Source organism: Ranitomeya variabilis, chromosome 7 (assembly GCF_051348905.1).
Source record: "Ranitomeya variabilis isolate aRanVar5 chromosome 7, aRanVar5.hap1, whole genome shotgun sequence".
Taxonomy (NCBI): domain Eukaryota; kingdom Metazoa; phylum Chordata; class Amphibia; order Anura; family Dendrobatidae; genus Ranitomeya; species Ranitomeya variabilis.
The window spans coordinates 150,682,323-150,709,712 of NC_135238.1; the positions used below are offsets into that span (position 1 = coordinate 150,682,323).

The window sequence follows — 27,390 nt, forward strand, 5'->3', positions numbered from 1 at the left end:
GGCACAAGGATGTAATATTACTAGTAGTGCAACACCAGCTGGAATATGGAGTTCAGGTCTGGGCACCAGTTCATTGAAAGGATGCGCTGGAGTCAGAAAGAGGTACAAAGAGCCACAAGACTGATCACACAACGGTATCCACGGTCAGCCTGCAAACATGAATGTTCTTCACTGAGTAGAAGCAAATGAGAACTTGCAGACGGGACTTCTAGAACCCTCCATGGTGCCTTCTCCTCCTGTACATACATGGATGACAATCGGGCCTTCCCACTCCCACAGTCAGCCTCGATCACCGACTCTACACTGTTGGGCTGAGGGGATACAATCCATTTCCAAAAGAAAAAACATCCAATTGTCAATTTATTCACAGAGTGGAAAAGTCTAAGAATACGGATATAACCGTGACTATTACACTGCATATAATGCACAAGCAAGGTGAGAATGACGGTTTCTTCGGCATTACCTCATTGTTTGGGTCCTGAATGACTTTATACAGGGCGGACACTAGACTTTTCTTGCGATGGAGAGTTGCAGCATAAGCAGATAGCTGCGTTTCAGGTAATACCTGTTAAGGACCAACAGAAATTCAGTTTATTTTAATATTTCTGATAAAATTCATATTCATGCTTTAAAAAAAAAAAAAAAGCTAAACAATAAAATGTGTTTATAATGCATGAAATACATAGCAGGTATATGGTGGACTCACGGCCAAACATTGAAGAGTAAAGGTGCCAACTTGTGGCATTTAACGGTACATTTTTATGGATCAGCGGTCATTCACTGGCCCGTTTAATGATGTGCGCTGAACAATCTGTAATGTATAGATCTGCGCACATAGACTGCCAGTGTTCTCGACAGTGCCAGTCCTGTTTACACAGGATAATGTGCGGCGCAAAAGGCAATTTCACCTGAGGAATGGGCGTTTTATTTATATGGGTGATCGGCAGCCTGTTTAGAGAGCAGTGTAAATGCACCCTGTCATTCCAGGGGTTTTCTTCCATAAATTAGTCATATAAGACTAGATAAAATATATTACAAAAAGTTTCTTATCACAAAAGTAATGCGTTTTTTTTTTCTCTTTATTACACTTCTTTTCTCGTTCCCTGCATCAACCATAAGGATTAGTCCCATTGTCAGTCACTGGGGATAATCCTCAGCTTTTTCAACTGAAATAAGTCATATGCTTCATATTCACGTGGTGAACTGTTCTCTGCCGTGTAGCAGGGAATCTGTGCAGAAAACTCCCAAAGCATTTGCACAAGATTGTGGAAACATCAGCAAACCACGCACTTAAAGGGAATCTGACAGCTGATACATGCCGCCTGATGGGGAGGATAGTGTCAGACACTGGCTGAATCTCTGCCAGGAATGGCTGACTCAATCGCAGGGGCAGAGTCAAACATACCCTGCTGAGATCATACAGCCAGTGTCGGGAGCGTGCTGCCCGTGGATGGATTGGGGTGTATCCGCCGTCGGGTTCCCTTTAAAAGACATTACAGAGGAGTCCTGGTATATTGTGAATAATACGCTAAAGAAGTAGGAGCATAAGCACGTATTTGTAATTCTGGTTACATTCATTGGAACTTATCTAGCCAGCCAATCTGTTAACTTTTATAGTAAGAGTGTATTCTGATTTACAAGATCCTATATGTAGTACATGTAATAATAGCGAAAACCTCCAATTAGAAATGTTCTTCTGATTTGCTATGTCGCTTTTCCCCATGTGCAGGGCATTGAAGTAGCTTAGGTATCCATGGTTACGACCACTATCTGGTAACTGTCACTATGAGTGGTCGTAACCATGGATACATAGCTACTAAATATTGGGATAGGATCTTAGAGATGGGAATATCCCTTTGGCACCCGTATTCTGTCCATGTTTAACATCGTAAGTATAGGAGAAACTTTGTAATTTATTTCTTTATTCATCCGTGAAAATCACGTCTGGTAAAAACGGACACATAGATCAAATTCTAATATATAACACAAGCACTAATTGTATATATAAATATATTTTTTACAAACATGTGAATGAGGCCTTCTACTTGTAGCGCTCCTACTCAGTGATGGTTTGGTCATCATCACCCTACAGGACGCCGGCTGGGTACAGGACTATTCCCTTTTACATGGTTGTCAGATTCACCGTATGTTCAGTACGTCCATTGTCTTTGAACATCCTACTTGTTCTCATTCTCTTTGTATCATGTTTGTCACCATTGTAAGCCCATCATGTACTTCTTTACCTCCTATTTCATTTTTCATTGTTTACCCATCATAATAACCTGAGTTTAAGGGTGTAATAGGTCATCTCAAAGCATGCCGATATAACTCACTTTTGAATAAAAGGTTGTTTAAATTGTATGTGTTATTTTTACCAGTTTCTGGTGGGTTATATGTCAAGGTTGAAAAATTTGCAAAAAAATTAGATTCTGCATCAATAAACTGATGCAAAAGCAGCATGGTGGCTCAGTGGTTAGCACTGTTGCTTTGCAGCGCTGCGGTCCTGCGTTCAAATCCCACCAAGGGCAACATCTGCAAGGAGTTTGTGTGGGTTTCCTCTGGGTACTCCAGATTACTCCAACACTCTAAAGACATACTGATAGGGAATCTGGACTGTGAGCCCCAATGGGGACAGTGATGATATCTGTAAACTGCTGCAGAAGATCATGGCGCTATGTAAGGAAGCATAACAAATAAATGCAAATTTCCACCAGAAAATATGCCTGAGAACACAAGTCACAAGTTGTTAGACCTTTACTCACTAATACTTAGATGAAGGGATTGTCCCATAATTAAAAAGGAATATTCCAGTAAGATCAAGTTATCACCTATCCTGCTTGGTAGAATTAAATATTACATTTCTTCCATCCTGCAAAACATACGGTATGCTTTCCAACAACAATTGTTAAAAAAATGTGATTGTTCCAGAGTCTTAATATTATTGTTAGAAGCTTATTATAGCGCCCCCCTGCTGTTTTTTTGATGTGTCCAGTCCTGGTGGTCTCAGTAGCACAGTCACTGCCTGCATCCTCTGGTGTCAGCGACCTATAAGCAGGGTCTTCTCTGTAGCTCTGGACACATTAGGTGGGGTTCTGAGAAGGAATCATGAGAACCTCAGGGGGCACTGTAACAAGTGTGTAACAATAGCTACATATACCTGAGCTTCGGTTTAAAAATTCTCCAAACTAAAAACCGTTACATTCTATGTAAATAACTATTTAACCTCAATTATGCAACTACCCCTTTATGGTGGTCTCCTACATGATTAAAATATTACCGCAACACCATCTTAAGAATTTAAAGTTCTTGTCCAGTCTAAAAATTAAAGTCTGCAGTCACTCTGCGTGGCTGTAGCCTGCACAATCATAACAGTGTGTCTTGCACACACTGCCACAACATCCCTGTATTCTCAGTGAGGATGGGCGATCTCATGACCACATGTATGAATTTGTATACTTTTAATTATATAATTTTGCAGTCACGTGGCGATTAGACCACCCACCCACCCACATGGGGAATACAGGGTAATCATGACTGTGCACAGTGTCACGATTCGGCTGGCGGTGGCTGCAGACTTTGCTTCTTAGACTGGATAGCCTTTAGTGTTGCCAAGTATTCTTTTTTTAAAGCACTAGCAGCATGCTTTTTTTGGAGGTGATGCTTTAAGCTCATCGGGATTTAATGGCCTCTTTGTCTTCATTACAGCCTTTACCTTACAAATTAGGGTTTTCAGAAATTTTTAAAACAAACTATACAAATCTAGAAGGGAGAAGATATCGGAAGCAGAGCTAACATATACAGAATCCAGCAGAGCTTCCCGATAATGACATCACCTTGTATTCCGAGAGCCATTCTTCCACTACTCCGCGTTCAGATCCCAGCATCTTCTTACCCCGTCCACTGCTCTCTTACTAACAAAGAGAGAAACAGTTGTTTATCCCGAACACTTGTCCAGAACATTAAAAACCTATCTAACATATATGATGTATTCAGAAAGAAAAGTACATTAGAAATAATAGATGAGCAAATTGATGCACAGGACCCTGTCCCAGCAGACTTTTGTCAGTATTTCATGGCCACTGACAAGAGCCCTGTGAACGGCCTCCTGTCCGCATCCTCAGGTCTCCTCCGACTAGTAGGATCGGACTGACGTCATGCGTTCATCACATTACACAATGATAATGAGCCAGGCCTGCTAATCAGAAGGGGCATGGCACATCGGAGGTGGTCCGCAGGGCTCCCACCCAGTGACCGCAGAATACAGACATGGCCACTGGACAATCGATTCACTCATCTCTATTAGGCAACCATCTCCCCTCAATTTAGCATTTCTACGAGGCATCAACACTTTCATCTTGGGTATCTGTTAACGTTTCCATCAATTCAATGGTAAAGCGTGCATCATTATTCTTAGGAATCAAAATCCCAAAACCTCAACTGACCCTGATAGATCTCATTAAACCAATGGGCTCTAGTGCGTCCTTCACATCTTGGATCCAACAATGTCTTGGCTTCCACTATGTAGGGAAGGTTGTATTTAGACAAAGCCTTACTTTAAGGAGAAAAACAAATATTGGACACTTATTTGTAAACAAACCTATAAATAAATGCAAGATATTGGTCATATCAACCAATGTAATTAGGGGCATAGCAAAAGAGGGCTGGTGGGACCTCAGCGCCTGCAAGCCCCTCTGCCAGGATATACAAATAAACAGGTAAAGGACAGCCGGGTTATGACAAGGAATCAGATCTCATCCCTAAGTGTATAAAAATGAATCGAAGGACAAAAAAAATAAAAAAACAGTATAACATTGGGTGAACTGGACCCCAGACACCTGCACGTTCTCTTCCCCCACTTCCTTCAGTTTGGTGTTCAGTTTGGTGAAGTGGTTTTTCAGGAAACGGACAGGATTTGCATATCCACGACTGAATGCTCGGCTTGTCTCATGCTTTCACATGTTCCTATTTTTACCCTAACAGTTCTGAAACACTTTGGACTTGTTAATGACCTATATACTGACAGCGCGCTCGCTTTGCTTTTTATAATCCTAGTTGGTGAAAGGCACATCTGTCCACCGGTGACGTGCGTGACATTAAAGAGTATGAATATACGGGGTTAAACCGTTTACCCTTGGCACAGGAGAAGAGTCTCCGAAAAAGAAAGATGCAGCACAACATGTTAAATATACATGAGACCGACTGAAAGGAGATCTTCCCGGATGGAAAAAGAAGAAGGACAAGAACTAGATGCAAAGGCCAAAGAAGCGTGCAAAGATCCAAATACACAATGAGCAATGATTTGTGAAACGCTAGTAAACATGGCCGAACAGCCAAGAAAGCAGAGGAGAAAATGCTCCAGTCTCCATTGGTTACCCCATAACGAGATTATTCCATTACTTCTACCCCAGATACTGCTATATGGCTGGTACAGTCAAGGTGCAGGTTCAGGGAATAGTTGTGCAGCAATGTAGTAAAGTGGAGACACAACTTACTAAGTAGTAATTATAGTTCTATATTTTCTCTCTCCATAAATAAAAATGTGAATATATAAAATTATATCTTAAAATAAGACAAAATCGGCTTCTTTCTCCTCCTTTCATTCTCAAAATTGTCAATTCACAGGTACAGATTGTCCCATTACAGAGAGAGGAGATGGCTGTTGGTGCTCACAAGCTTCTATGGAGAACTGTCACTGAGGTTTTTCGGGAAACCTGCAGCAGAATGTCTGGGTTCCTCTAGCTCCTCTCCCATAGACTCTGAAAAACACCAACTATCATCTCTGATACCAGCAATGGGAAAATGTGTTTTCACTGAGCACAGATTTTACCCATGACCCCAGTGTGAACGGTCCATCCAGGAGAAGGAGGAAGCAAATGGATGCCGGAAGATCCATTACAGAGTCACTTATTTCTAAGCGTCATAACGAGTAACAGTTGTTTTAATTTTTAAGCAATTACTTAATTTTCACCAGGTCATATCAAAGTAAAAATAGCAGTAAATTTCCAACTTGGACCCCAAAGTATTAGCTGGAAGTACACAAAAAAAAAAAAAGTGTCATTCGCTTCATCACTGCAAAAGAAGCAGACGGCTGGATTAGTGCATCAAAAATGATAAGTTAAACCGCACCTCATATAGCCAGGGTCCTACAGGACACTATTTAAGACGCACGTCACAACCATGGAGTTCATCCTGGAAAAAAGTCCATACCAAGTAGTAGAATAGACTCAAACATTGGTGAAAAAAAAAATCACATTTTATTCCACCTCCTGTGGCAACGTTTCGATCCAAAAGATCTTTCTCAAGCACTGGATTAGGGCAGTGATCAGCTCATTTTCAATGGGCCTAAGGGATAGATGGACAGGTCCAAAACCAAACACCCCGAAAATAATCTTTAACATCCAGGTCGGAAATGGAAAAACTACAGCTCTGTGACTGATAATGTGCAGCAATGCGTGCTCCTCACATCCCTGCTATTCTGGGGCTCTGAACACTGACGTTTTATCGTTTAGGCCTCCTTCACTCCTGACCCCGAAAAACACACACAGGTCAGAATGATGTGTGATAGTCATGATTATTTTTTTTGTAGACTGCCACCGCGACACCAGCCACCATAGGCTCTGTATTATTATTATTATTATTATTATTATTATTATTATTATTTATTTATATAGCACCATTAATTCCATGGTGCTGTACGTGAGAAAAGGGGTTACATACAGAATTATAGATATAATTTACAGTAAACAAATTTACAATGACAGACTGGTACAGAGGGGAGAGGACCCTGTCCTTGCGGACTTACATTCTTTGTAGTAGATTCACTCATATGAGAATAAAATAAAGCCGCATGTGAGTTTATTTTATCTTGGCCAAATGATGAACCCTGATTTAAGGTCAGTCAGGCAATGAAGGTGCCTGTTACGTCCGGTCGTCCAGCAATGTCGCATGGTCTACACTTTTAGAAGAAGAAACAATGGTGCAGACACATATAGAGCCAGAGAATACCTACTAAAAACAGTCATTAATATTAAGCTGGCCATTCTCAAGTCCCATAATGGGTAAAATTGCAAAAATCAAAATGAGAGGCAGAGGCAGAGGGAGAGGGAGAGGGAGAGGACCCAGAACAGAATATCTGCATGATTTCTATGGAAAATGCTTTGAAAACAGTATCCGGGCGCCGGATTCAGTGTTTCACACCTCCGTTTCATGTGTTTTTGGCCGATTCCGTCAGTGTGCGTTTTTTTCCTGCCGGACAAAAAAATGCTGCAGTGGACGTTTTCTCCGTCCGCTGGAAACGACTATTTGGACAGATCCGGAAAAAAACGGATGAAACTTCTGGCCATCAGGCACAATCCGGCGCTAATACAACTCTATGGGAAAAAAACGGATCCGGCATAAAAAAAAAAAAAGGATCCGTTTTTTAAAAAATTGCCAGATTGCGCCTGAAACAAAAAACCTGATGTGTGAAAGTAGCCTAATAGGCAACCCCTTTCAGACTGATCGCATATTACTAGTATACATCCAATGCCCCTGCACTGAGTCAGGTCAGGCCTTCCCTGTCGTGCCATTGACAGGTAGCACGGTTATGATGGTACCTGGACAGAGGTACTCAGAAGAGCTGCTAACCCCCATTTGTGTAGATTGCTGTGTTTTTGCCCATCATGGCTGCTTTTCAATAGGGGTATACAGTGTTTTCTCTTTATTTGCCAAGCAGGGAAGAACCTTGTTCCTCGGTTTAGCTTTCTGGCTGCCTCATCTTTCAGCCACTTCTATAAATTACTGCTACTGGACAAATGGATGTGAAGGTTTTATCAGAGATGGACTGAGGCACTGAGTGATCCATGCATCCTCACTCTCTGCCAGAGGCTCCTAATGATTCAGCACAATGCAGACCACACCGGGAATCATTCACAACTACTGCAAGAGATTTTTGTTTTGTCATTAATGATTTGGAACAAAAGAAAACAAAAAAAACGCAAACCAAACCGCAAGGTGAGCGTAAGACATGTAAGAAATCCTATTAATTCCTGCGTGCTACGTTGTAACATTACATTTTCATGTCCCAATAGATTAAAGTCTTCTCCAAGTCCAATAATCTTCTGTAGATCACTTGTGTCTATATACTACACGACGTTCTATAAACTGAAAAAACGAAAACTTATTACAGCCGCGGAGGACATGCTGGGTATTCTGCCTCTGTTTATTTGTGGCAAAATCGTCATGAATTATATGAGTTTGTGTTGTGGATTAGACGCAGATTTCATCCTTTGCATTTGTTCAGATCCCAATTTAAATTTTGCACAACAAAATTGACATATACTGTGATTTCCTCACAAACATTTTCCGTAACATGAGAAATGTTGAAATTTCCACCTTGGTAAACTATTACACTTCTGGTTTTTCTCTAGGCTAATCCGTGCAGAAAATCTGCTGTAAATGCACAACCTGTGAATATATCATTAGTCTTCAAAATGTTCCATAACTGAAGACTTAAAGGGAGTCTGTCACCAGGTTTTTGCCACCAATTCTGAGAGCAGCATAACTGAGGCAGAGACCCTGATTCCAGCAATGTGTCACTTACTGGGCTGCTTGCTGCAGTTTTGATTAAATCACTGTTTTGTCAGCAGGAGATCATTAGTGGACTAGTAAACCTGCTGCCATATAGTCCTCTTGGCCACAGGGATCGCGTGACATAATCAGAGCTGGCTTCACGCTCTCCGTCTTAGGACAAATCACATATCTGAAGCAAATGAGAGCTTCTGATCTCTAATTTCATCTGGATGAATGTGATATGTCCGAAGAGCAAAGCCAACTCTGGTTGGGCGCAGGGATCGAGTGACAATGTCATGCAATCATCGGGAGAGACAGTGCTGACACCACTGGAAAGGCGCCAACACCGGAGGCGATTGTAGGGATTATTATTTTCCAAGGGGAAACTATGAGGATTGAGAGGGGGTTGTCCGACTACTGGACAACCCCTTTAATACAGCGGGAAAGACAAAAGAAAAGTTGAGCACCTTTGACAATGCCCGACATAGCAGATATAGGGTGTCATACACCAGGCAGCGTTTTCTAATGGCCATGGAAAGGAAGAGAGAATGTGATCCATTGGTGAAAACTTTCCAAAACAACATTGTTTTCGGGAAAGGCTGTGTGAATCTTCCTTGCTAACGGTTGGGGCCGTCTTTGGGTGGTGAAGACTAGAGATGAGCGAATTTGTTCAGATTTGGGTCCGCATACAATCGGCAGTGAATGTTGTTTTTGCAATATTCGTCGAACACAGCCGAACGTCATTAGTCAATGGGAGTACAAATTACCGAATATGTTCGGAACCGATCATCAATCCGGCACAAATCGGGTACCAATATGGCACGAATATGGCAAATTCAGATTTGGCAACAGAATCCAAACAATTTCGCTCAACTCTAGTGAAGACTTGTCTGTTGCACTCGTTGTAAGCGTTTAATCTACTTCTGAATGTTTTATTACAAATCCCGCTCAAACATTCCACCATCCTTACTGAATACTTGTTCTGTAAGTAAGGCATTAACTTTCCTTACACAAGGGTTTTAGGTAATCGAAAACACACAATGTTCTTTGGTTTCACGCCAACATCGAGAGTATCTCATGTCTGACCAAGATCACAAATGTGTCCAGGTTTGTAAAATCCCCTTCCCCAGTGGTGGTCTTACTCTATCACTCACACTTACCTGAATTTAAAAATAAATTCAATCAGTTTTCTACATGGAGCAGTGGGAAGTACTGGGCTTCACGTGGACTGCATTTGCTGACGTGTACAGGCATCCTTGATTCTCGAAAGCTTTAAAATAAATAAATAATAATTACTGAGGGAGAAATCAATTGAGTTTAGGCCAGATTCACTTTGGCACCTAATGTCCTGTTACCAGGATGCAGTATTTTTCCTGGAAAATCAACGAACACTATTTTTTGTCTATGAGGTCCATCGGTCGCTGCCGGTGAGCATCGCGAGATGGAGCCAACACTGTCCAGGTACAAGTCACATTATACAACCCCCATTGCAAATAAGGTTTTTAGCCACATTTATAAGCTTTCTGCTGATTGCAATAAAGCCAAACAAGAACAATTTAACCCCCCAATCACCAGACCTGAAAACAACTTAATGACGGCTATTTTTATTTTTTCACTGACATGGCTGAATAAGGCTTCGTTTTATGGGTGACAAATTGTACAGTTTTTAGTACTATTTTGGGGTACATGGAAATATTGTGTAATGTGTATATAGATTTTTATATATATATATATATATATATATATATATATATATAAAACTATGTCAAGAAAATGCGATTTGTTTTTATTTTTTTGCTTATATTTTTCACTATTCAGGTTTTACACCAAATATTCTGTTGAATGAAATCTTCATTTTCTTACGGTTGTCCAGATACCCAATAAGTGTAGCTTAGTTTTTTCTTACGTGCATATAACAACATTTTTTAAATATGCTGTAAATGATTTTTTTTTCATTTTTTTGTCAACGTAGACTGTACACTACTTTTTTTTCAATTTATGTATATATATATTTTTTTTTACATAATTTGCTCCTCAAGAAATTAAATAACCCAAGGAACATTTTTTTTTTTTTTACATTGGACTTTTTTTTTTACACTATAACTCAGGCACCCAGTTATTTTATTCACTTATCTAGCGGCATTAATTAGACAGCCCTTTACAGACATCATCATCGCTGTCCTCATTGGGGCTCACAATCTAGATTTCCTATCAGTATGTCTTTGGAATGTGGGAGGAAACCGGAGAACTCGGAGAAAACCCACACAAACATGGGGAGAACATACAAACTCCTTGCAGATGTTGTCCTTGGTGGGATTTCAACCCAGGAGCCCAGGGCTGCAAAGCTGCAGTGCTAACCACTGAGCCACGGTGCTGCCCTGTTGCAGGGAATGACAGCTCCTGATGGTGAAATAGGTAGGTCACTGTCTGCCTGGACCCTGCAGCTCGGCTATGCTGGCAAACATCCGGTGACCATGTGACTGTAGAGGTCCTAACGAGGAATCAGTAGTACTGATGATTCTGCACACTACTCATTGAGCTTCATGTAGACAGTGAAATAGAAGCAGCTTCTGTCTTCTCCCTGGGGTCTCTGGCTTTGTCAGACAACTGGAGACCCAACCTGCTCCAGATAGATAGGAGGAACTTTAACCCTATAGGGTCATTCCATGTCAAGTGAACCAATGATTTTTACCACTATATTTTTAATTCTTTTGAGATTTTGTTATTTGGTAATAGTGTGTCAGAGAATGCAAAATGTGAAGAAGAAAAAAATTCTAGATTTTTTTTTTTATTTTTTATTGATTTTCAAAGTTCGGAAAAAGTGCGAATTTCGGTGTTGCCTGCCTTTACATTTCTCCCCATAACTCAGGCTAGAAAAGAGATAGATAAACAAAATAAACATCATTCTACTCAGAATTGTACAGGCTTTCACCAGATATGTCACTCACAATAGTATCTTTGATAATATTTTACCTATGCGAACGCAAGTGCAAAACTTTAAAATGCATTTCCGAAAAAAACGTTTAATTTAAAAATTTCAAAAACTGCACATGTGCCTGCTATGCTCCTATTCACATCTGTACCAAAATACAAGCTGGGATCGTGATGGGATCATATTTTAAAAAATAAAACTATTACAGAGTCAGTTCAAAAATCTTGATTTCAGATCTGCTCAGCTTGTGGTCTAACAGTGTGAGGTCTGTATTTAGCAAATAATCCATGATTGCTAGATATTACGGTATTATTTATTATGTTAAAGAGTATTAGAAGCAGGAGAGGACAGAGGAGAAGCTTTGTTAGGGCTGAGAATGACCAGGGGTAGACGGTGACTACAGAGCAGATGACAGGCCGGCAGCTCGGGCCGTATTCACACCAAATCTGAACACCCAGGCAACTCCTCAAATGGAGGGAGAAAAATATTCTTAACATCCAGTTCATGTGTTGTACAAACCAGGACTACAAAGAGGAGGAGGAGAGTTTGTTATAACATCGGTTACAGGAAGCAGAACCCATCACAGCGACTCAGCAATACCGGACTGTCATCCCATGTAGTGGAAATAAAGACAGTGACGTCCATGACGTGGTAGAAGGCGGCACAAGATCGGCAATGGATGACACAACTGGCTATGTGACCTGTGAATATGATCGGCGCTGGTGGCGGCTACTGGACTCTCCAAAGATTGTGAAAATGAAGACGTAGAAGTGACTTTTCTGCACCTTCTGGTCCAGCGCCGTCGTTTGTGTATCCAAGAAAATCAGACATTGTAAAAGTGAACAAAAAACAGATATGACTCAGGTGGAGCCGAGCACCATGACAGCCGCACATACTCTGACACAGAAGGAAACGGCCATTGCTAGTGAGCGCTTATGGACAAGATGACATTTCACCCTCTAGAAGGGACACATTGATGATAACAGGCCAGTGTAAAAACCTATTAATTGTTTGATTAGTCTATATTTTATAGAACGAGGATTTAACTACTGGACTATTCTTCTTAAACACATCAGAAATGACATGTTTAGTGATATAGTAGAAAAAAAATAAAATTGTTCCATGTATAAATAGGTGGTAGAAATATTGGTTCTTTTAATCTTGTTTTTAACATATAATTAGGATCAGACTGTATTTAGAAAACCACACTTGAGGATGTGATCACCTTTTATCTTTTGGCTTGTTCAATGCATTCAGGTTGAAAATGCTGAGCAAGTAGTTATGATGATTAAGGGTACTTTCACACTGGCGTTTTTTGTCCTCCGTCGCAATGCGTCGTTTTGGTCAAAAAACGCATCCTGCAAAAGTGCTTGCAGGATGCGTTTTTTCTCCATAGACTAACATTGGCGACGCATTGACACACGTCGCAACTGTCGTGCGACGGTTGTGTCGTGTTGTGGCGGACCGTCGGCAGCAAAAAACGTTGCTTGCAACGTTTTTTGGTACGTCGGGAACGTCTTTTCCGACCGCACATGCGCGGCCGGAACTCCGCCCCCTCCTCCCCGCACCTCACAATGGGGCAGCGGATGCGCTGAAAATCTGCATCCGCTGCACCCGTTGTGCAGCGCAAACAACGCTAGCGTCGGTACGTCGGCGTGACGCACTGCGACGGGCCGAGTACGATGCTAGTGTTAAAGTAGCCTAAGATGCATTTATTCTGGCACTTTGTTTTTTGTGTTTCTTTATTGTTACATATAAATGTTGAATGCAGTAAGTTGTAATTTGAAAAGAAAAAAGGAAGAAACTCACACAAACATAAAATCAGATGATTCAAGGCTTAAAAAAAAAATACAAATGTGATAGATCCCAAGTTGAATCCCTGTACAAATGTAAACAAGGACACAAGTAACACACATGCATGTTTTCACAATTTTAAAACATAAGTTTTTTTCAGAATTGCGCATCAAAATTTTTAATTTGATTTCTCCAAAACAAAATATAAAGAAACATAGTCTTGTGACATATCAAATGAAAGCCGGTACCGTTCTGAGAAAAATGATGCCTCTCCCACCTCTATATCTTAATTCTAGCCCGAGATATGATACAAAATGTAAAGCCATACCAGGCCAAAATCCATGCTTTTTCAAAACTTTAAAAATTTGTAAAAAATTAACTGATGAAGAAAAAAATGGTAGTTACCTGCCGATAACGGTATTTCTCTGATCCCATGATGGCACCACGGAGAGAGGGGTCCGCCCCCAGGGACAGGAAACCTACAGGTGAAAAAGGGCGTACCTCTCTCCCACATCAGTTGGTTTACAGAGCCTTTATACAGAACTTCAGCTGCAACTCAATATTTATGCAAATTAAACTTAGCCTATTTAACTTAATAGAAGCACCGTGACTAAAATTAATTACTAGTACATTATCCAGTGCACACCTGTGTGTGAAAAGAAAAGGGGAGGGAATATACGGGTGCCATCATGGGATCAGAGAAATACCGTTATCGGCAGGTAACTACCATTTTCTCTATCCCCATGATGGCACCACGGAGAGATTTGAATAGATAGAGCTATTAGGGAGGGACCACTGCCTCTAGAACCCTTCGCCCAAAGGTAGGATCAGAGGAAGTCAAGTCTAAGCGATAATGCTTAAAGAATGTAGACTGGGAAGACCAAGCGGCCGCTCTACATATCTGTTGTATTGAAGCGCCAGCTCTCTCCGCCCAGGATGCTGCCACTGCTCTGGTCGAATGAGCCTTTATGTTGTCTGGGATGGCCGTCCCACAGGATGAGTAGGCTAGGGCGATGGCGTCTCTTATCCATCTTGCTAAGGTTGCTTTTGACGCTTTTTGTCCTTTGCGTGGACCCTGGAAGCAGACAAACAGAGCCCTATCCTTCCTGTACTCCCTAGTGGCTGATAGATACCTAACTAGACATCTTCTTACGTCTAGGGTATGTAGTGTTTTCTCCCCCTCATTTTTAGGTTTGGGACAAAAGGAGGGTAAAGAAATTTCTTGCGTTCTGTGAAACTGTGACGCTATTTTAGGGAGATAAGCTGGGTCGGTTTTTAGAATAACTCTGTCGTCCAGTATCTGAGTAAAGGGCGGGCATGAAGATAACGCCTGTATATCGCTGATACGGCGAGCTGAGGTTAGGGCCACTAGGAGTGTGGTTTTCAGAGAAAGGATCTTTAAGGGGACTTCTGTCAGGGGCTCAAAGGGAGGTTTGGTTAGAGCGTTTAGTACGAGGTTTAGGTCCCATGGGGGAGAGTTGTGGAGGGGAATGGGTCTGGACCTGGATGAGGCTTTAATAAATCGCATGACCCAATGATTTCTGGCCAGATCGTAATTATACAGAGCTGCTAAGGCTGCTACCTGAACTTTTAGCATACTTGTAGCCAAACCTCTTTCCAGGCCTTTCTGTAAGAATTCAAGGATTTTCCCAATAGGAATTTCCCCGGACGGGTCTGCCCCTGACACCGATATGAATTTTTTCCCCACCTTCCCATATATTCTAGTGGTTACGGGTTTTCTACTTTGTAATAGAGTGGACACTAAGTTAGGAGAGAACCCTTTGTCTCTTAGTAACCTCCTTTCAAAAGCCACGCTGTCATGTGTAAGTTTTTTACATTGGGGTGAAACACTGGGCCCTGGGACAGAAGTTTCGGGGTGTCTGGTAGAACCCATGGACTCGATATGGACATTTTTGTTAGCCAAGAAAACCATATTCTGCGGGGCCAGAATGGCGCTATTAGTATCACTGTAGACCTCTCCTCCCGAATTTTCCTCAATACTAAGGGTATGAGTGACATTGGAGGGAACGCGTAGGCAAGGTGATAGTTCCAAGGAATTGTCAACGCGTCTAGAGCTACAGGGTTCCCCCGGGGATCTATTGAGCAGAATGTTTCTACTTTGCGGTTTTGGCTGTTCGCGAATAGGTCTATTACTGGTAGGCCCCAGAGATTCACGATCTGATCGAAGACCGACTGGTTTAGCTCCCACTCTCCCTGTTTTAAGCATGTTCTGCTCAGGAAGTCTGCAGTTTGGTTTTCGGAGCCTTTTAAGTGGAGAGCTGTCAAGGATTTTAGACTGTGTTCCGCTATGTGGAGGATGGATTGGGTTACCTCCATCAGAGCTCGACACCTGGTTCCCCCTTGGTGGTTTAGATATGCCACCACTACTTGGTTGTCCGAAAACACTTTTACGTGATGACCGTGTAGGAGATATAGGAAGTGTGTTAGGGCCAATTTTACCGCTAGTAGCTCTTTCATGTTGGACGAGTCTGGCTCCTGACTTTTGTTCCAACTCCCCTGTGCCACTTGATCGCCTATATGAGCTCCCCAGCCCCAGGGGCTTGCATCTGTTGTTAGAATCTTTTCTGTCGGTATCGCCCAAGGAACCCCTTTGGCTAGATTCCCTGGGTCTGCCCACCATGCTAGGGAGTGTATTGTGTTTGGAGAAATAGTTAACCGCCCGTCTAAATTTCCGTGTAGAGATATGCCTAAATTTAAGGTCTCCCATTGTAAATCCCGGGAATGAAGTTGTGCCCATTGAACTGCCGGAATACAGGCAGTCATAGAGCCCAGGAGGGACATTGCTCTCCTCAGAGTGGTCACTGGGGATACCGTCAGCTGTAATACGGCTTGTGTCATTTTTTGTACCTTCTCCTGAGGAAGATAACATGTCTGCGTGTTCGAGTCTAGGACTATCCCCAAGTACTCCTGTGCCCGAGATGGTACCATTTTGGACTTGGGTATGTTTAGCAGCCACCCTAGGCTCGATAGAGAAGTAATGACCAGATTCAACTGTTGTTCGCAGTGTTGAAATGAGTTCCCCACCACGAGTAGGTCGTCTAGATAGGGAACTATTAGGATGTTCTGTTCCCGTATGTGGGCCATCACCTCTGACATTATTTTCGTGAATACTCGAGGAGCGATAGCTATCCCGAAGGGGAGAGCTCGGAATTGGAAGTGTTTGATCTCCCCCTGGATATTCACTGCCAGTCTGAGATATTTTTGGTAATCTCTGTGTATGGGCACATGGTAGTACGCGTCTCGTAAATCTAAAACAGTCATGAAACACCGAGGAAAGAGTATTCTTACGCAAGATTTTATTGTTTCCATTTTGAAATGTTGTATCTCCAAGAAACTGTTTAGTTTTTTGAGATTTACGATCGTTCTGTACGATCCGTCCGGTTTTTTCCGGAGAAAGAGGGGAGAATAGAATCCCGTGCCTCTTTCCAGGTATGGAACTTCTTGCAATACGTCTTTCTGGATTAGGCTCAGAATTTCCTTCTGGAGAGCTGACTGTTCGAGTGACTGTTTTTGAGGCGTTACCATGAAAAAATTGCCGGGAGGGACGCGAAATTTGAATTTGAGGCCTTCTCGTATAATGCCTAAAATCCAAGGGCTGTTTGAAATTTTTTCCCAGGCTGGAAGAAACTTCGCTAGTCTCCCTCCGACCCGGGAAGTACCTTCATTGAGATTTTTTGTTATCTGGAGGAGGGGTTTTGTTGAACAAGAAGCCCCTGTTTTTGTTTCTTCTGTCTTCCCATCCTTCTTTATTTCCTTTTGGAGGTCTTCTGCGCATGAACTTTCTGTTCCGAAAGGAGCGCCTATATGACTGGTTGGGGAACCCGGGAAAAGATTTCTTTTTATCTCCCGCTTTGTCGAGGATGTCGTCCAACGTAGACCCGAACAGGAATTCACCCTCGCAAGGTATTGAACAAAGCTTGGTCTTTGTCTGCAGATTTGAGAAGGAAGCCGACCTGGCTGACAATCTTGCTGAGTCCACCGAAGCGTCCGCCAAAAAAGCTGCTGCTCCTTTCATCATGGACACTGATTTTTGTAATGTCTCTCTTGGGACTTTCTCTTTTAGTTGAGAATCCAGATGCTCAAGCCATACCATCAGAGCACGGGCCGTGCATGTGGCTGCGATGGCTGGCTTTAGGCCCCCTCCTGCCGCTTCCCAGGAGTTTTTTAAGAAGGTGTCTGCCTTTTTGTCCATTGGATCCTTCAGAGTACCCATGTCCTCAAAGGGCAGGGCGAACTTTTTAGAGGCCTTTGCTATGGCCACATCCAGTTTAGGTGCCTTGCTCCAAGATGAGCAGGCTGGGTCATCGAACGGGTACTTTCTCTTGGGGGTCAGGAGTACTTTCTTGTCTGGTTTCTTCCACTCTTTCTTGATCAAAGCATGAATTTTTTCATTTATTGGAAATACTCTTCTTTTCTTTTGTTCTAATCCGCTGAACATTATGTCCTGTGCTGTTCTTTTAGGGCGTTCGTCTACCAGACCCATAGTTGTTCTGATGGCCTTTATCAACGCGTCCGTCTCCTCGATGGGGAAGCAACTGCGTCCCCCCTCTGATGATAATGAGGAGGTTTCGGACGTTGATAAATCGTTAGAGTCAGAAGTTTCATTTTCTGATTCGTCTATACTGGACTCAGGAGACTTATGACCTGATCTATGTTTTTTCCTCGGGATTTTAATGCTTTTGAGGGCATTTTCTACTTGATTTTTTATAAGAGTTTTTAAGTCTGATGCGAACGCCGGAGATTCCTCCTGGATGGTTTTTTCTATGCAGGGCCCGCATAGCTTCTTCTCCCACGAGGAAGATAGCTCCTCCGAACATATCGCACACACTTTGTGTTTTGATTTGGCTGTACATTTCCTTCCCTAAGAGAGAAAGAAAAGTAATTTCGTATTATGTTACCACTTCCACGTGGATCACTCACCCTTTACGGCTAAGAGATACCGTCTCTGGCCTCGGGACTGTGTCCACTGGTTTTGTCGCTGGCCGAGTATTTCCTCCAGAGACTCGACTGCGTTGAGACCCTGATCGTCCGCTGCTGCTGCGTTGCTGGGATGAAGCGTTCCCCTTGCGCTGATGTTGTGAGCGCGGACGCGGTACTTGTTCGGGTGATGATTGTGCACATTCCTGTGCCTCTTGTGGTTCTTTGCCGCTCATAGTGGCTACGCGCTGCGTTTTGCCAAAAGAGAGGGTTTCCCACGTTTTCTCTGTTGAGAACGCCGTTTTTTAAAACTTGCCGCCGGCAGAAGCGGTCATCTGCGCATGCGCGCGCGTCACTTCCGGTTTCGCTGCACAGGCGTCCTATAGGGAGGATATTAGTGGGGACGCCTGTGCGCGCGTTTCAACGTTCCGCCCGCCCGTACTTCCGGTTTGGGCGGCGGTTTAGCGGTGATCTGCGGCGCTTATGCGCCTCTGTAATGGTAGCGTAGCCGCCGCTACCCCCATGCACCGATTAGCAGTGTAGAGGCTGTAACGGTGGCCGCCGCCACCTGCCTCTTTCCTCCCCCTTTTTTTTTTTTTTTTTTTCTTTTTGAGGAAGACAGGCTCGGACCTCTTCACTGCCTTCCCCTGCAACACTCACCCGCAGGGCCCGCCGACCCCCGTGGTGGTGCCTCAGGGTCGGATGAAAAGGGGGGAGAAAACCTACTGGACACAGCCGAGACAGGGCGCCCCCTGTCAGGAACCGGCCGGCCAGCACCCTGGAATCCCACGAAGAATTCTTTAGGTACGTGCTGTAGGTTCCCCGTCAGGGACAGGAAACCAACTGATGTGGGAGAGAGGTACGCCCTTTTTCACCTGTAGGTTTCCTGTCCCTGGGGGCGGACCCCTCTCTCCGTGGTGCCATCATGGGGATAGAGAAAATTCTAAACTTTTAATTTGTAATTAACTAAAGTTGTACTTCATAAAAACAAAAAATAAAAAAAATCTAAAGACGTAAGGTAAAAAAAATATTCATATTTGGATCACTTGATATGGAATGACCCTATACCATAAATTTACAACAGCATGGTGTTAAAGCCCAGAACCAAACATGGTAAACAGAATTTGAGATATCTAAGAACAAACAAATATAACAAGTGAATTCTCCAAATTCAACACAAAATGACACTTTCAATGCCTAGGGCAGTCTCAGAACTAAATCAACCCCCTTCAAATCTAGGGTCTTCAGCACTTATCTGCTGCACAGTGATGCACAGCCAGACACCAGCAAGTATATAGATTAGGTACATGGTCAGAACCGCATTCACTACCAGTTTGTGGGAAACAGAAGACGCCATCACCGGCTGCCACCAGATTGGTGAGTGACGGCAAAAGACCTGCAGCCATATTAGGTGCCAGCAGACATGAAGGCTTCACTTTGCACAACAAGTCGCTGACTAAATACTAAACGTGTCTATCCCCGAACTCAAAGACAACTCTACTAACCCTCCGGGTTCTCCGGTTTCCTCCCACACTCCAGAGACATATTGATAGGGAAATTAGGTTATGAGCCCCAATGGGAACAGTGGCACTAAGGTTTGTAAAGCGCTGTGGAATTAATGGTGCTATACAATTATGTAAAATAAAAAACAAAATTCAATCAAGTATCAATGTCATGACATTGGCTGATTAAGTGATGTTTTCCATAGACTTCAATGTAAAAAAAAAAAAGAAAGAAAAAAAATTACACAGATCCAGCATAGATCAGTTATTTAAAAACGGACTAAAAAGTTGTCTGCCCAAAATTTTTGGCAATGGATTCCTGTGGGATCTGTTCTAACTGATCACAACTGGACATGTGTGAACCTAAGTGAATGGCACTTCCAAACGTGCTATGCAATTACTGGACAGCAAGTACTGATTATTTGTATATGGTATCAAAACCATAAAAATATATAAATTAGAAAAGCAAAAAAACAAAAAAAAACAAACAAAACCCATTGAAGGAGGCTTCCCGGTATAAACTTTTTGTACTATTCATGCTTGCTCAGTGCAATTCCCCCCAAAAAATATATAATATAATATATACCGGTATATAGGTGTATATACAAATATATATAAATATATATATATATATATATATATATATATATATATATATATATATATATATATATATATATATATATATATATATACACACACACACACACACACACACGATCGACAGGTTGCAGTCGTGACTAACTACACAATACAGCATGTGACCACTGCAGCCAATCACCGAGTTAGTGGTCTTGTGCAGTTTACCGTGGCATCACTGCTGAGGCCTGCGATTGGCTGCCTCTCAGCAAAACCTGGGGCAGAGAAAGGGAGGCAGAGGAGGATGAGTAAAGCTCATTTTTTTAGTAGTTTTACACTGAGCAAGTCTGGGGATTACAAACAGGTTATCCTAGACAACATACTTCGCATGCTCATCATTTTTTATTTTCTTCACATTTTCCCTTATTTTTATGCCCTGCCAAATGATGGGGGTCTGAATCCTGAGACCCGCAACTATGGCACCCAAAAAATACCCCTCTGACACATGCTGCACACATACTGGGTGTTGTACAGGCTCAATAGAAAGTCTCGGAGTCAGTACATCTGTCTGTCCACTTTAGTGTAAAGCAGCCTAAGAGCACACCCACAATAAAGCTGCTACATGTGGACCCCGGTTATTCACCTTCACCTGCAGTCCCAATGCTCCATTATTAGGACTTCTTGGCTAGGAGAGAATCATGATGATCAATAGCCAGTGTTCACCTGCACATCATTGGTGCGGGGAGACTCCTTACCCAGTGGGAAGGAATTCTGTCCCCCATGGTTCCAAGCATTGTATGGATGTAAATGCCCATCGATGCTCAGGCTGATTTTACAAGTCACAGATTGGACTTTTGTGCTTTGGAAAATTGTGATTTGTAAATATGGTAGCTCAAAAGGTTCTGATTTGACAACATTTTTTTTAAAGATCATTGACAATAAAAGCAAAATAGCAACATGAAACTGGAGTATTTGATGTGTATTCATTAAACACCCAATGTCCACTGGAAAAATGTGTTGTTTTTTTTTAGAAATCACCTTCATAAATGCCCACTATACCCAAGCACAGAGAACCCCATCAGAGCTCCCGGCTGAGCTCCGGCAATGATTGCATGTTCTGCTATCTCTACATAAACTCATTTCTGCAAAAAGCAAACAAACTGAAAGCATGATCAAATAAATGGTTACTACAGATGTCGCTGAATGTTCTTCAGATCCCATTAGAATAATAAAGGAAATCTGGAGGACAAAGCTGCAGGCAGCGTGGAGCAGCTGCACCCATCGCATTTCAGGATGCAGATTTGTGATATTACCCACCGTTAGAATTGATTACATTACATTCTCTTTGATTTAAAAATAAATTACAGATTAAAATCTTGGGCAAAACTCAATTTGAAATGGATAATATACAGGAGAGCCATATTGTGCCATGGAATAGTTTACATTTTAGTTGTCTCCATATTTGGCCTAGAAAGTGTCATATTAGATAGAATAACTGCATCCACACACAGTGGTTTTAATGGATTACAGCACTGAAAATTGGAAAATTCTCAGCATTTTTTGTACAAGTTTTTTTTATCAAAGTGGCTGCATTTCTGCCACAGTTTTTAGACAATTACAACAAAACACTTCATCATGTGACCTTATTATCAAAGTGATCTGGGACTTCTGACTGGCCAATCTCTGAATGATGGTGGTCCATTGTTGCACGATTGGTCTCTAATGATAGTTTTTAACAATTTGAGTGTCAGAGAAACAAGAAATGAAATCAACTTTGAAGCCGATCTCTCTGGTTTATAAGGGGTTTTGTACCAAGTGTGGAAGTTAACCCTTATCGAAAAATTAAAGGGATAACTTGCCGTTTAGGTCTGACTACTGTGTCCCTCCCCCAAGGAGCCCTAGAACTGGGCTCTACAGAATACTCTGGGGTCAGGCACCTGAGCCTCAGACCCAGTGATCAGTAAGCCATCCCCCATCCTACTGATAGGAAATATCTTCCATATTTGGTACAAAACCTTTAAATGTGCTGCCCTGTAAGCCCTCCAGTCACTGCAGACAGGGGCGGTAGCGCCATGAACGCACCGGGCTCACAAACTCTGATGTGTTCTTTCTGCACTGGTAGCATTTTCTGCAGGAGTTGGGACATTGAGCCATTTCCGCAGCTTTTTTTCCCCGACAGCTTCACCTCTACGTTCATCCTAAACATCCCTTCCTGTGTTGCTTGCGGAAGGGGGAACTCCTGGTGCCAGGAGAGGGGCGCTGCAGACCTGAACTATAAAGTCAGGGAGTAAAATTAGATTATAAAAACACTTTCTTCTTCCTCTGAACGGTCCCTTTATGTTTTCTCTCATAACAGTAACCCTTTCAATTTAGTAGGGGGTAATTGTATGTTTAACCAAGTTCCTTTTTGTTCTGTTTTTCGTCGCGGCATGCTCCAGTATCAGGGGAGTTTGTGTAAGTGGAGAAGATTTTGATATTCAGTTGTAGAAAACATTATATAAAGGTGAACAGTTACATTATACATCAGTAAAAAATGCGTAGGAAAAAAACGAACAGTGGAGGGCTCAAACACGCCATCCTTTGCCATTTGTACACATTACTTGCACAATCATGGACCACGGAATAGTATTTTCTGCTCAGCTAACAAACAAGCCGGAGCACAGATGCACAAGACTTGATCCAAGCCAGATTAAAAGGGAATTACAAGGACAAATCCTATTACCCCTTCCCCCTTTTCTATCTTCTAGTTGTCCAATGCTCTGTGTTTCAGGACGAAATTGTTCCCTCCACAGACAAATATTGTATGACACAATAAAGACGGACTGGATGATGAGCTAGAAATGGATCCTTTAGAGCAGCTAGATTTTCACTGCCTCATGGGTTACTAAAGTATTGGCCACGTTTTTGAGACTGACACAAGTTTTGGTTTGAGCAAAGTTTGTTGCTTCAGGTTTTTTTTTGTTTTCTTTTTAGTAGTAGTAATTAGCATTAACTCTCTAGATTGCTACGAAAAGCGATCAGATGAATTGCAAAAAAATTGCAGTCATTCTTTGCCATGGAAATTAAGCTAATCACAAAAAACCTTGTTAGAAGATAGTGGTTCAATTGCGGTGAATGCTTTAGGGCGCCCATGAAAACTGAGGGACTGAGATCTGGGGAGTTTCCTGGGCATGGACCCAAAATGTCAATACTTTGTTAACGGAGCCACCTGGAAATCAGGTCATAAAGAAGAAGTGATATCTATCATGCTGGAAAAAAAAGCATTGTTGGGAGAAGGTGCATTTGGAGGATGTTTATTCTTGGCAGTTAGGCATAATTGTGAGCGAGCCCACTCCCTTATATGAAAAGCAACCCCACACATAAATGGTCTTTACTGTTGGTGTGGACACAGGACTCATTGATCTTGTGGGCAAGTTTTCTCATTCTGGTTACCATAGCATTACAGGAAGCTTGGTTCTCAAACAAAAAAGGCAGCAATCCGTCGAATTTTGAAAAAAACGAATCCAGAGACTGATGCCGCCGGATTAGTTTTTTTCAAAATTCGACGGGTTGCGACTGATAGACTAAGGTCCCTTTCTCACATCAGTTTTTTTGCTATGTTGGGATGTGACGGTCAGTTTTTGAAATTAGTAAGCTTGGTTCTGTTATGGCATCTGCAATAGTAGTTTGGTTCTGCTACCATGGCAATAGAGTAAGGGTACTGTCACACAGTGCAATTTTGATCGCTACGACGGTACGATTCGTGACGTTCTAGCGATATCGTTACGATATCGCAGTGTCTGACAAGCAGCAGCGATCAGGGATCCTGCTGAGAATCGTACGTCGTAGCAGATCGTATGGAACTTTCTTTCGTCGCTTGATCACCCGCTGACATCGCTGGATCGTTGTGTGTGACAGCGATCCAGCGATGTGTTCGCTTGTAACCAGGGTAAACATCGGGTAACTAAGCGCAGGGCCGCGCTTAGTAACCCGATGTTTACCCTGGTTACCAGCGTAAACGTAAAAAAAACAAACAGTACATACTCACATTCCGGTGTCTGTCCTCCGGCGTCTCAGCTTCTCTGCACTGTGAGCGCCGGCCAGCCGGAAAGCGAGCACAGCGGTGACGTCTGACGTCACCGCTCTGCTTTCCGGCCGCTGTGCTTACACAGTGCAGAGAAGCTGAGACGCCGGAGGACAGACACCGGAATGTGAGTATGTACTGTTTGTTTTTTTTACGTTTACCCTGGTTACCCGGGGACTTCGGCATCGCTCCAGTGCCGTGATTGCAACGTGTGACCGCAGTCTACGACGCTGGAGCGATAATCATACGATCGCTGCGACGTCACGGATCGTGCCGTTGTAGCGATCAAAATGGCACTGTGTGACAGTACCCTAACCTTAAATCTGTTCTCATGTCTCTGTAGTATGCTTAGTTCTTTTACTTTATCTAGGTAGTAAGATTGGTTTGTGATACTGTTTCTATGCTGCAAGCTTGGTTCTGGTACCGTATCTGTGTAGTAAACTTAATTCTGGAACTGTATCTATGAAATAAGTCTGGTTCTTCTGATGCACAAACACAGTAAGCTTGGTTCGATTACTGTTTCTACGCAGTGAGCTTAGTTCTTCTGACACATGAATGCAGTAATCTTTGTTATCTTTAGTTTGGATTTGTTACTGTATTTATGTAATCAGCTTGGTCTTTCCAGCTGTTTCACGGTTAACTGTTCTTGTTTGATTGAGAGTTCTCAATGCATGAGACATCGCTCTGTTGACTGAGCAGACGATTTCATGCTCAAGACAAGCCGGATTTCAGTTCACTCTTAATTCTTAAATTGAGTGTATGATGTAAGATTTGTTTAGAATGACTTCAATTTTCTATTTCTGTATTATGGAAGAATGGTTATACAATGCAATCATGTTTCCCTGCAGACACAGTGAGCTCTTAAAGTTGCATAAGCCTATGTATGTTGAAGTATCTGCAAATTTTCTACACCTCTTTGGCTAATAATACTAAGGTTGTGTGCGCAAGACGAGTTTTTGGTGAATTTTTTACGCTGTGCATTTTCTCTGCTTCAAAAATGCAGCGTCTTACATTTCCAGCAAAGTGGATGGGATCTATAGAAATGCCCACCGTGCTCCTTTTTTCCAATGTGTAAACTGACCTGCGGTGTCTGTGTGTTTTAAATCTGCAACTTGACAGTTTTTCCTGCGGGTACGCTTTATTTTCTGTGCAGATTTTCCCCATAGACTTGCATTAGATGCGAAAAATCCACAAGTAAAAAAAGGGCATATGCATTTTTAGTACATGTTGGCGGCTGAAATGCATTAAAACCACATGTAGTCCACACACGAGTGCAGCAATAAAGTTTTGTCAAAGTCAAATCCCAGGAAGTGACAAAAAAACACAAAACAGTTTATCGCATGACACCCAAAAGACAAAAAAAAAAAAAAAACACTCAAAAATACAAGTAACCTAATTTACATAATGATTGCAGAAAATCTTCAACATCAAAACTTACCAACAAGCCTATAATGGTATAAAAAATTATTCCCCAGGTAGTTGAAAATGTTTTTCCTTACTTTCTTAGAGTGGATAAATAAGTGCAGCAAATATTGTGTCTTTGGTTCTTTAGTTAGAAAAACCACAGTCATTCCTTTTTTGTGAAAACATGGCTTCCTTACGGCAACGGGGACTAAATCTCATTGTACTGCTTCCCCTCTCCTAGCCCCCCACTAGGGTTTATACAGGGTTTACTTGGCGATCCTCCAGAGAGACGGCCTTCTCCTCTTTCATCCCATCATGTCAGCCAGTAGTGCTGGTACAATCTGCTTACTATTTGTTATTTCTCATTCATTACCACTTTGCCTTGTTACATTATACTGGATTGTCTAATTGACTTGTGTGCATTTAACTTTGTAAACAGTTCACATTGCATCAATGCTCAAGATAGTTATTGGCACTCTGTATGGTCCGCCACCAAAAAAAAGCATCTATAAGAAAAATAAAATATGTAGTGCAACCACTCATTTTATTATATACTCTGCCTTGCAAATATGTATATTAGGGAGCTTGTAGAAAGACATCCTCATGAATAATTACAATGTGAAAGCATAGCTTCTTAAAGTTTTATAATGCACTATGATCGTCACAGGAAGCGTTCTGCAACACTTGCGCTTCACTGCTTCACTACTTTTAATAAATCTGTTTGCAGTTATAGTAAACGGGACCAAAACTAGTTATACCTGGAGGCAGAAAACTACCAATTTAATATAAGAAAATGGTCTACAAACGCCTCTGCGAGCTAAACACATCAGCAGCACTAATCTTTCGCCCGACATGGGTATGCACTTGTTTTTTTTTTTTTTAAAACAACTGTTTAATAAAAAATCAATACGTTTTAGACACAATTTTGTGTTTGGAAGATTCTCCTGTTCCTTATCGGCTCTTAGTCTTTACGGTCCTCCGTGTTACTATTTAGGGCACAATAGGCTCTTATGGGTACGCAACTGTGTCAGTGCAGGTAAAATATATCAGCCCAATATATCCTGGAAATTCGCAGGAGAGCATGGATATACTGTAGCAAACAATTTTCAGACTTTCTCTACTTGTATTTTAACCAGATCATTAAAAAATGATATAGTACAAATAGTCTCAGCAGTGGGAGAGATCTGTATTCATCTCCTGGATGGATCCACTGGTTCCAGTGATGTCGCTGATGGGCTGCAGCTTGTTAGCGGCCACTGATGTTACGTGAGCGCTGCAGCCTAACGATCGTACCCAAGTACTGGAAGACACCGTGCAGGCATTGCTGGAAATGTGCCATTCTTAGAGAGGAGTATATGCAATGGGGCCCAGTTACCATATATTTAGGACAGGTTGTCCTAGCAGAGGAGAACTCTTAAGGTACCGTCACACTCAGCGACGCTGCAGCGATATAGACAACGAGCCGATCGCTGCAGCGTCGCTGTTTTGGTCGCTGTAGAGACGTCAAACACAGCAGCTCCACAACGATGCAGGAGCGATCCAGTGACGTAACGGTGACTCACTTCTCGTTCTCACAGGTCGTTAGCTCCATGTAAAACATTGCTGGCATCGTTGCTTTTGCTGTCAAA

General features: G+C 42.2%; 1 protein-coding gene across 3 annotated transcripts in view; it reads right to left on the minus strand.

Annotated features, from left to right (window-relative positions):
• The window catches only part of HYCC2 (hyccin PI4KA lipid kinase complex subunit 2), a 99,945-nt gene that overhangs the window by 50,396 nt on the left and 22,159 nt on the right, over nt 1-27,390 (minus strand). For 2 of the 3 annotated variants that reach the window (XM_077272039.1, XM_077272041.1), the window contains exons 3-5: nt 9,711-9,820; nt 3,834-3,911; nt 464-565 (exon numbers count right to left, since the gene is read on the minus strand). In XM_077272039.1, the coding sequence (XP_077128154.1) occupies nt 464-565; nt 3,834-3,884 (153 nt within the window). In that variant the 5' untranslated portion in view covers nt 3,885-3,911; nt 9,711-9,820. The remainder of the gene's footprint in view (nt 1-463; nt 566-3,833; nt 3,912-9,710; nt 9,821-27,390) is intronic. The other variant, XM_077272040.1, reaches the window with a different exon arrangement.